Genomic DNA, 10,865 nt, shown 5'->3' on the forward strand with positions numbered 1-10,865 from the left:
CTGATGAAGAGATGAGTATTTGTCTCTACTAACAGTTGGATTATTCCCAGATGCCATCTGTATGGCAGGGTTTGCTCTGCACTGACTCCAGCCTGTGGGCTGAGCTGAGAAAACAGATTGCTGCACCACTGTGTTAAATAATCATCATTAGAGGCTGGTTCATCAGACAACTTCAGGCTGCCATGGAGGTCTGGGGGCGTTGGGAAGGGGAAATGCAATTCACGTGCACATGATGATGCTGAAGTCAGACTTTAATGTAAGTTTCATGATGTTCTGTTGCAGTGCTGTCACCTGGGATCCGCAGCACTTCTCACCTCAGGTTTGCAGGCAGGCAAGAAGGGTGATACCAGCAGCGCTCTCTTCCTGCTGCTCCTGGCTGGGTTAGTGCAGCAGCCTCGATGCTGTGAGCAGCTTCAAACCCACACCAAGCAAATGCTTTACATTGCAAACCACCAGGCACAGGCCTGTGTCCCACTGGTGGCAGCTCTGAAGCACATACACACACATGAACAATGCAGAAAGGTCCCTTCAATCCTTCTGCCCCTGGAGAGGAATGGCAGAGCTCCAGAACCCACGTGAGCACGTGGAGATCCCTGCCCTTCGGGTGCTACAGACAAAGCACACCAAAGCATTTTCCCTTTGTCCCTTACATCTGTGCTCAGTACAGTACATACAGCATGCTGCTTCTAGCTGAGCTATTTTTACTTACAATTAGGAAAAAAACCTGAAGGTTTCATTTCCTTTCTTACCCAAAATATTTGAACTTTAACAAAACATTTGGTTCCTTCCCACTACCTATTGCCCTTGCTGTGGGTATATCTACATTAGTCTTCAGCAAGATCTGTTGAGAGCTGTGCATTCCCACACCACTGCAGAGGACTCAGCACGCTCACGAGCTCCAGCGGCGGCTGTTCCTCGGTCTCCTCTTCTTTGTGAACTTTGATTTCAGCCAGTTGAAGAAACCACCTTTTGCTTTCAACTCAAACTCCACTGGGAAGTGATCGCTCACCCCCAGTGCCTGCAAGACAAGAGCACAGGGGGGTTTGGGAGCCAGATACCCACACTGTTTCCAAACACTGCCCCAGTGGGTTTCACCACGCAGTGGGGAGGTGCAGTATGAGCACTGCATCACTTTGGGAGGATGCAATGGCTTTATGGCCAGGGCCATGTTCAAAACTGCCTGGATGCTATTGGCTTTGTACTGTGTTAGTCCTTGTTAGACTGCTGCAGAGGCCAGGCTGTGCCTACCTGCTCCTCGGTCATCTGGAAGTCCTTCTGGAAGTCAAAGATATTGACAGACTGTGGCATGATGGCCTGGACAAGCTTCTGCCCACTGACCACGATCCTGCAAGGAGCAAGGGATGGGGTGCTGTTAAGGTGTGCCCAACCAGCGGCATGCAGCACTGAGCTGGTGACCAGAGGGGTGGCCTTGATGCAATCACAGCTATCTATGGTGTGTCCTTACTGACAGGCCGGGTACTGAGATGCCAGCACCTGCTTCCTGCTCAGTTTGGCTCATTGCTGTCCTTAGCAGTGAAGCACCCAAGTGTCCTGGTGTGTGATGGCCTTGGAAGCCAGCATCACTTTACTTCTATCTAAACCATCCCTAGCAGTCCTGCAGAGTTCAAAGCTGTACCTTCTGCAAACCTGCATGACAACAAGCCTGCAAAGTGCTTTGTGCTCCTGACTAGAAGTATTCAGATCTCATTTCAGACCTCATTTCTGCCTGGACACTGTTTTATCTTTGAAGGCCTCATGCGCATTTGCTTTATCTGACAGTCATTGATACCTTTTGGTATATGTTTTCCTCAGGGAGTCACAGTGCATGATCTGATGGTGAACACTTTACCTGTCATATGGGCAGCTTGTGCTTCTCTTCACTGTGGTGTCATTCTTGTCTCCGATTAGCCAGATGAACTCAGAGTAAGTCCTCAGCCGAATGTTCTTCCAGTGCTTTTGAGGAACGTAGCTACATCCAGCATTGAAGTCCCCCATGAAGATGAAGTTCTGGAAGGTAGGAGGGATTTAGAGGTAATCACGAGGACAGCTTTTCAATAGAAGACAGCAAGGGCTTTTAGGGTCAATGGATGCTCCCAGTAGCCATTGCAGCTTGAATAGCAAGCACTCATTGGGTGTACTGGGGCAAGCCTAAATGAGGCAACGAAGATGCTCATGGCGCTGGAGCACCTCTCCTATGAAGACTGAGGGAACTGGGGGTGTTCAGCCTGGGGAAGAGAAAGCTCTGGAGAGACCTTAGGGCAGCTCCAGTGCCTAAAGGGGCTGACAAGAAATCTGGAGAGGGGCTTTGCACAAGGGCCTGTAGGGACAGGACAAGGGTGAATGAAAAGGGTAGATTAGATTAGGTGTTAAAAAGATCTTCTTCCCTGTGAGGGTGCTGAGGCGCTGGCACAGGGTGCCCAGAGAAGTTGTGGTTGCCCCATCCCTGGCAGTGCTCAAGGCCAGGTTGGACACAGGGGCTTGGAGCAACCTGCTCTAGTGGAAGGGGTCCCTGCCCATGGCAGGGGTTGGAGCTGGAGGAGCTTTAAGGTCCCTTCCAACCCAAACCAGTCTGATTCTATGATCCTTCTTCCTGCTGGGCACACCACCAAGCATGCTGACGAAACAACAGTTCTATTGTGAGATCAAGTTTACTTATTAAAACGTGGTGAGCTCAGTGAAAATACACTGAAGAGAGACTCAACATCTGGGGCTTGTCAACAGTTTTAAGGTTAGCAGGCTGTGAGTAGTGAATAGCACGCCAGGTGAGTCAGCACCAAAGCTGCTGTTAGTAATGTGGATGTGGCAACTAACCTCAATTTTCCAGCGCTGTTTTACATCTAAATACACATCATAGAGCTCATCAATCTCCCGTACTGCTGTCTCTGGTGTGGTGTGTAAAGGGATTATAGCAAATTCTTTGACAGCTTAAAAACAAAGCAAAAAGAACAGGAAAAAGCATACTGGTTAAACACACAATGACTCACAAAGACACAGAAACTGACTCGGAAGCAAGAAGGTTTGTCTGAAGAAGAAAAAGCTGCTGTTCTGGCTGTGGATCAGAGGCCATTGCACAGTGCTCCCCATCAGCTGCCCACTGAGGCTGAGCTGTGATGCGGTGAGCTGCTGTGTCAGGGCAAGGCAAACCCTGCTCTGACACCCATGGCAATAGCTGCTCCCGTGGCTGTGCCAGTGGCATGGAGCACATCCACCAAACCACTGCCTGTGCCAGCAGAGAAGGCTTTCCTGGGGCTGCAGCATGCACTGAGCTGTGGATGATGCTGGAGGCAGCAGCCCTGAAGGCAAAATGTGGCTTGTGTGAGGAAAAGCAGCATGGGGTCAGGATGTGGCCCCTCTCGCGGCCACCACCACATGCTTGGGTCCAGCAGGGCTACTTTGCTTCATGGGACTTGCCAGTGGGAGGATGATTTGTTTCTTAAAGGTCTCACCAGTTTTTGGCGAGTGGAACCAGATGATGAAGGGCTCTCTGGAGAAGGCATCCTCATCCCCAGGCTGGGTGTCCGGGTACTGGTATGTTTGTTTCACCGATACCAGGTGTTGCCTGCACCAGAATGAACAGGATAGGAGATGTCACACTCATGGCTTGCTGGGACATGTCTAACTCTGACTCAGTGCTCTAAGCCATGGTCTGAGACGGATACAGCCACACAGGTGGCTCTGCCTGGGACAATCCCATGGCCAGGCAGAGCCCATCCCACCCGCACAGCCTGCATCTCTGCAGGTCCTTTGGAGCAAAGCCACCACCGTGTCCAGCCCATCCCTGCAGGGAGGGCAGAGTAAGGGCTGGTTTGTTGGTGAGAGGAGCCTGCTCACCGGTAGAGGAAGACGTACTGCTCCTTGTAGCTCTTCCTTCCCAGCCTCTCGCTGGCCACGCAGCGGTATTCCTCCTTCGGCCCCTTCAGCTCTCTGGAAGGAAAGTGGTGTTCCTGGGTTCATTTCTGCACTCATGGGGGGATGAGGGGGAGATAGTTTTGCCCAAGGGTATGGGATGTTGCCTGCCTGACCTCAGAGCTGGGTCTCACATCCAGCCAGGCACATGCTGCTGGCTCCTCTGGGCTGCCAGTCCAGGCAGGCAATCCCCAACCTACAGCAATTCCCAGCCCTGCAGACCCACAGCTGCCCTGGTGCAGCGCACTGGGGAGCTCTGTTTTCCCTTTGAGCATTATCTTTAACAGATTGAACCTAAGTTACTTTGATTTAAAGATACGTGTCCTACAGGGTTCGGAGCTGACCTTGTTCCTGGTCTTCTATGGGGCTGCCAGAGCCTTGTCCTTTCCTCGAAGGCTGGGACAAACCCAGACCCTGAGCTTTCACCCCAGTAAGGCAGCACTGAGCAGAGCACAGGCTCTTGCCAAGCTGCTTTCCCAACATCTGCCCACTCGCCCGTGGCCAATGTACCTGGTGAGCTTCTCCACCAGGAGAGGACAAACCCGGTTCTTGTTCTCCTTTATCTCCATCAGCAACATGATGTCACAGCGAGAAATGATCTGTGAGGGGAAGGAGCAGAAGCAGGTTTGCAGGTGGTGGGTTTGGAGGGTTAGAAAGGGGTTGGACAGAAGTGGTTACTGGTGCGGGGAAGTCCTTTGTGGAAGCAGCAGCTCCAAGCCTGGGGTCGTGGGAGGGGAGCAGCAGCCTGAGCAGGGTCCTTCTGCTTTCAGAGCTGCCTCACATCCCCACGGGAGCAGGGAGAGGGAACTTGGGAGCAGTTTGGGTTTGTTGAAGAACTTCTGCCCTGCTCTGAGGAGGAAGTGTGGAGGGGAAGGGGCAGTGAGAGCTGCTGCAAGCCTGCTTTAACCCCAGCACTGCTGGGTGCTGCCCTGGCACCCCTGCCCTCACCCATGGTCACTCACACTTCTTTCTCCCTTGCCCCTTGCCACATTGGTTTCCTTCCCTGCTTCAGACCTGCCCTGCACACAAGCACACCAACTCCCTTGGTGCCCAGGCGGATGTGGCAGGAGCCGGATAGGGTCCATTATCAACTCACTGCAATGGTTTCCATCCTGTTCTGGAGTAAGCCCCCCAGGGTCCTACAGCCACATGTGCCATCTGAAAGCTGCGTGTGCTGTCAGCATTCGCCTGTCCCTGCTTCTGCTGCAGCCCCTCTGAAACAGCCCATAGAGCCCAAAGCAACCCCAGATTTGAAATGAGGTCCCAGCACCTGTGGGCTGCAGCAGAGAAGCTGCAGGGTGCTGAGGGGGCTGCCCCAGCCCCATGGCCAGCACCAGGATCCCCATGGGAAAGCCCAGCTCACCCTGCAGCACAGCACGTCCCAGGGCTTCCTTCTGCCCATGGCTTTGTTGTGAGTGATTTCATGGGAAGAAGAAACCTTGAACTGCCCTCTGAAACATGCAGGAATCAGTATGTTGCCCACGGTGCTGATGGTGTAAGAACGGTCCAGATATGGAAACCCTCTTCTCTAGCAATTTGGAATGAAAGGATTAAAACCTAAATGGTGTCGTTCCTCACTGCTGCCTTTTGACACTTGCAGCTATGCCTCTAACACTGAGCACCACCTCCTCTCTTACTGTGGCATCTCGGAGGGCACCTGCAGAAGCTGTTAAGTCCAAAACAAGGTTCTTTTAAGAAGCTGAGTTATCTTCAGCTGCTGCAGAGGGACCCTGATGGAGAGGGTTTGCTCACACAAGGGAGCACTCAGTCTTTGCACTCCAATACGATTCTCTCTGCTGTCCTGAGATGTGTTTAATTAGACCAGAATACTGTAGAATAACCAGCATGTAAGCAAGGTCAATAATGGATCATCACAAACCAAGGTCAGTAACGTACCATAAACCAAAGCTCTGTGCCTTCAAAGTCAAAATTGTTTTTCCTGCGCACAAAGGTTTTGCTTCTTTCCTAACTCCATTTCCACAGCAAACAGCAGCTGGTTTTTCTGCTCTATTCCCATGCAGGCTATAACAGCAGTAAACATCCTACTCAAACACAGCCTGAGTTTTACTTTAAGACAATGAAGTTAGTTAAATTATTCACTCAATTTTAACCTGAAGCTCAACCGTGAAAAGATAAAAGTGCAAGATTATGCAGGTAGGAAATCCCCAGCAAACTCCATGTCTGTCTTATCCAGGCAGGTGAACGTACCTTTACCACGGCATCCACAACTTCAGGTCTGCCTATTTTAGCTTCTCCAAAAGACCTCACGTTGAAGGAGCAGATTCTTAGGCTCAGAGATGGGTTGAAATTGAAGAGCCAAAGCAAGATGAAGAGCAACATCTTCAGGGACTTGCATGAAACGAGCTGCTGCGAGAGTGCCTATAAATATCTATGCGTGTGTTTGTGCATCCGTCCCTCTGTGGCCAGTGGGAGATCAAACTGAGCAGTCAGCTGTGTCAATCACGAACATGAACAGGAATTACCATTTCCTCCTTTCCCTCACTTCCATCTCCCTGTGCAAAGCAGCATGGAGGCTTTGAATGTCTGCCAGGAGGAAAACCAGCTCTCCCAAGCCAATGTCCCCATCCTGGAGAAGAAACTGCTCCAACAGACTCCAGCATCCATCCCCATAGGGATGCCTGTTATGCCTGGACACCAGCCAGGAACACTATGGGCAGTGTTGGGCCAGGACCAGGCTCGCTGGGCCACCCAGGAGAGAGGTCAAGAGCAGGAAATGGATGGGGTGGATGATGAAAGGGTCTGGGAAGCAGCAGTGGGAAGAGGGAGGTTTCTGGAGGGCACCAGTGGTGGGCACTGGAAGCCCCAGTGAGAGGTGATGGTGGTGGGACACCCTGAACGCAGTCATTCTGACCATATCCATGTTCTGTTCTGCTTTTGCTGTGGTTGGACAGTCATGCTGTGAGAAAGTGATGAACCATCCATCACCCCAGGCCACTCTCTTTTACCAGTTCCACCTTCACCCAGAGCCGTGATGTACCCTGCTGTGGGCCACCCACAGCTGATGGGACCCTATGGCTCAGTGCAGTGCAGCCATACCAAGGTACATGACACCCCCAGCACTGCCCCCAAACTCCAGCCAAGTGTCCCCAGCACAGCAGTCTCGGGGTGGTGACCCAGGGGGTGTGCATGGGGGTCTGGCTCGTGCTGTGTGGTGGAGGTGGGCACATGAGTTTGGCCAGGATGACACCAAGTAAGGATGCTGCAGCTGGGATGGCTTTGTCACACTGGGTGGGTTGTGCAGGGAAAGCATTCCCCTGCCTTCCTTACTCCTCTGCCATGTGCCTGGAGATGCATTAGTAACAGGAGGTCTATAATTACAGGAGGTATAACAAGAAGTCAGGCTAAACGGCACCTTCAGGTATCCTGGATTCTATTCCTTTTGCTTACATGTTCCTTCACATCCTCCTTTTCCTGAGCCCTTGCACCTCCCTGCCCTGCCTGCACCGGGAGCTGCCCGGCTGCCCTCCTGCTTCCTAATGAACACAGCAGCTTGGGAGCAGGCTTGGACCTCCCAAATCACAGGGGTTGTGCTGTGCCTTCTCTCCACTGGGTCTCTAATGAACCAGCCTCGGGCAGGACAGGCTCTGGAGGAAACTAATAATGAAGAAGGGAAAGCAACAGCTGTAGGGGTTGTAAACCTCCTGCTTGATCTCGCTACAGGCACAGCATGAGCCAATGGTCTGCAACAGCGGCTGCAGCCTTGGGGTCAGAGCCACCAAACCCCAGAGCTCTCCCCAAACCCAGACTTGCTTTGGCTACTCAGGCACCAAGAAGCATTTTTGGTGGTGCCTATGAGGACTCTGACCCTGAACTGTGCCTTGATGATGCCTTGTTTGTCCCCAGGGCTCACTTAACAGCCCTCCCCTGCACCCTGGGGTTATCAGCAGGCAGAGTCACCCTCTGCAGTGACATGGGGAGCTCACGCTCCTTGCTGCACCAGTTTATCTCTGCTTATTGCATTTTCTCTGCATGTGCTCTTTGCTCTGTATCACGCCATAAAACCCACTTGATGCCAGCTTATGAACCCTGCCTGTTCAGAGCTCTCCTGGTCTTGCACAAGACAAATGAAGCTGCTGATGAAATCAGCCTGGTTTGGGTGTTCACCCATACTCTGAATGATGCTGAGTGAGGAACATCACCTCCAGCTGAGCAGCACCTGTGGGAAGTTCCCTCATAAAGCTCCTTTTCAGTCCTTCCCTGCTTCCAGGAAAGAAGGGGCGAGTGATGAGGCTGCAGGCAATGCCAAAGCCAGGTTGGGCAAGAGCTTAGAGCTTTGAGTGGGTGCTGCTCAAGCCTTGCCTGCTCCTCCTCAGGGAAGCTTTGCTGACAGCCTGTGCTGGGGCTGTGGCTGGAGCAGTGATTCAGCTCTGCCTCCTTCCTGCTCCCAAGTAGGTGCTGAGGGATGGATGGGGTGGGATGTGCCCCATGCCATAGCAGGGTGTGATGGTCTGGCAGCCATGGGGGGGTTCCTCCTCTCCCCTCTGGTGCAGTCACTTCCTTTGGGCTGCAGCCCTGGCTGCCTCATGGGGCTTTGTTTGTGCTGGCAGCAATGGACTGAGGATTTCTGACGTCTCCTGTCCTCTCTGGGAGACACCGAGTGAGCCCACATCCCTTCTGCTCTGTGCAGGGAGCCTGGATTGGGCTTGCAGGGCATTGTGACCCATGGGGCACTCCGTGGGGTGAGACCTGTGGGGCACGAGGTGACCCAGGGCTCTGCTCAGTGCCTGGAAATAACACCGAGGCTTTATTTGATCCCCTGTGTGCCAAGAGGGGTGTCTGTGCTGGAGGGGGCTCAGCGCTGCTGGGGACACCGGTGCTGCTGTGCTCCTGCCTGCCTGAGCCCCAGCTCGTCAGCATCCCCCTGCTGCCCTGGTCAGCATCCCCATACACCGGTCCCCACAAAGGAGCATGGGCACAGGGTGGTGTTGGGGTGTGGGGACCGGCACCCCCAGGCTGGTGCTCCCCATCTCCCACCACAGCTCTGTTTACTCAAGGAGGGACCCATGTGCTTCCTTTCCCATGTGCCAGGCTTTGTGTTGGGTGTTCCTTCATTTTTACTGTTTCTACCTAAATTGCAGCTCTGTCAACCCCCATTGCAGCAAGGGGAGGTCTGGGGGAGGAGCCAGCCCCAAAGGCACAAACATCACCATAAAAGTAGGTCCCTTTGGGCAAATTGAATGACCTTTGGGCTCTCGGTGACCTTATCACAACCATCGAGCTGAGCATTTTATGGCAGTCTCCTGGAATCTCAAGTTAATGAGTAGCAAAGCACTAGGAGCACTTTGTCTTGCTAAAGGTCACCACTGGGCTGCAGACCAGTCTGGTCATTTGGGAAGTGGCTTTGGTGTCGGTCTGATGGTGATAAGTGGCTGTTCCCCTGGAAATTCAGTATAATTGAGGCTTGAAATACATGGAGTGCAAGATGTATGGTATGTTCTGAATCAGTAGCAGCATCCTTGATACTTAATCCTCTGTTTATTATTCTGGAATACTAAATTACTGCCAGAGCATAACTCCTGTGCTGATACAGGGCTCTGATAGTGCTTTCTTATTCAACTGAATACGTCAGGATTGCTCAAGCAGTGGATGTCAGGGGTGAAAGGCTGCCAGGTAAAGCAGTTCATGGAAAAACACCTCATTGTGTTCCCAGTTTCTTGAAGCAGGCCACTTAGCTGAGGTGTGGGAGAGCTCACAGCAACCTGAAATAAAGGCTGTGACGCATGGCAATTAGAGTGGGCTTTGAAGTTATCCCTCCATAAAGATACTGCAGCCACCGATGAAGGAGGGGGTTCTAGCAGTAAGTGCACCCTCATTGTCAGCAGCTAAAAATGTAATTAGAACGTGTGTAACACGCATTAACTTTGAGTTAAGAAGGTACCATTTAAAGCTGTTAGCAGGCAGGTAGGGCTCACTTCATCATGTTCTGAAATCCAGGAGCATTTGTATATGCGTTTGTCCCATGTTGTGCAATGGGGCTGCTCCAGAGTGAGCAGGCAGCTGCCTGGAGCCCTGCCTGCAGGGGCTGCCTGCCCTGTGCTCACCCACAGCTGGTGTGCAAACCGGGGTGAGCTGAGAGCTTCTCTCTGCCCTGGGGGTGCATTTTGGCAGCTGTATGTCAGCAAAACCTTCCTTTGCTCAGGGCATGGCGAGGTGCTCGTCAGGTCCCATGGGTGAGCTGTGGGGCTATGCTGGGTCTGTGGGGCGCTCACCTGCCCCAGTGCTTTCCCATGGCATTGTACCAACCATGCCACCACTGCATGAGAGGAACAGGTAGGGCCGAGTCACCCTGTAAAGCTGATTCACTTTGCCAGAGCAGCGTGCTGTCACCTGTTCAGGTTGCAAACAATCCTACTGTGCTCCACAGGGGTTCATCACCTAGCAATGGAAAATAACATGGAAGCCTCATCTGGTGGAGCAATGCTGCTCCTCAGCCCGTGAGGAGCTTCACGTTCTCCACAGCCACCCTGGCCTGAATCCAGGCACAGCTTCCACCTTCCCATGGAAAACAAGGCAGTTTATGTGCCTCATATCTGGGGTCAATAGGACAGCTCATCCTGATTGTTTTTCATATCTTCTCCCATGGCTACTCTGGTTCAGAAAGGCACTTTGTTTCTAACTGGATCACAAGATATCCTCTGCCCTGCTCACAGCTGTGCTCCCGTGCCGGGGTGAAGCCTGGCTCCCGATGCTGGCATTGGGAATGAGGAATCCTGGCAGTAGGACTGAGGTTCAGGCTATAGCTGGTGCTGGCTCCAAAGGGCTGGCAGCCTCAGGGGGTGACATGGGGTGACTCAGTCCTTGCCAGGGCTGCAGCTGTGATGGGTTGGGTCTGTGGGCTGAGAGGAGAAACAAAATGCAGGTCATTGCAGGGGCTGGCTTTTAATTCGAGCTTGCCATGGTGCAGCCACCCCAAACATGGCTTTGCAGTGTCCTCAAGG

At 52.6% G+C, this 10,865-nt stretch overlaps 1 protein-coding gene across 1 annotated transcript; it reads right to left on the reverse strand.

Annotated features, from left to right (window-relative positions):
- Positions 1-433: 433 nt before the first annotated feature.
- On the reverse strand, positions 434-6,323 carry DNASE1L3 (deoxyribonuclease 1L3). Its single transcript, XM_005145864.3, has 8 exons — positions 6,115-6,323; positions 4,417-4,505; positions 3,832-3,924; positions 3,447-3,559; positions 2,812-2,924; positions 1,850-2,007; positions 1,249-1,345; positions 434-1,018 (listed from the first exon to the last, which is right to left on the reverse strand). Exons 1-8 carry the CDS (start codon positions 6,244-6,246, stop codon positions 890-892), a joined length of 924 nt encoding a protein of 307 aa, XP_005145921.2. The 5' UTR covers positions 6,247-6,323; the 3' UTR covers positions 434-889.
- Between the last annotated feature and the right edge of the window lie 4,542 nt (positions 6,324-10,865).

The sequence above is a fragment of the Melopsittacus undulatus genome, chromosome 9, assembly GCF_012275295.1.
Source record: "Melopsittacus undulatus isolate bMelUnd1 chromosome 9, bMelUnd1.mat.Z, whole genome shotgun sequence".
Classification (NCBI taxonomy): Eukaryota; Metazoa; Chordata; class Aves; order Psittaciformes; family Psittaculidae; genus Melopsittacus; species Melopsittacus undulatus.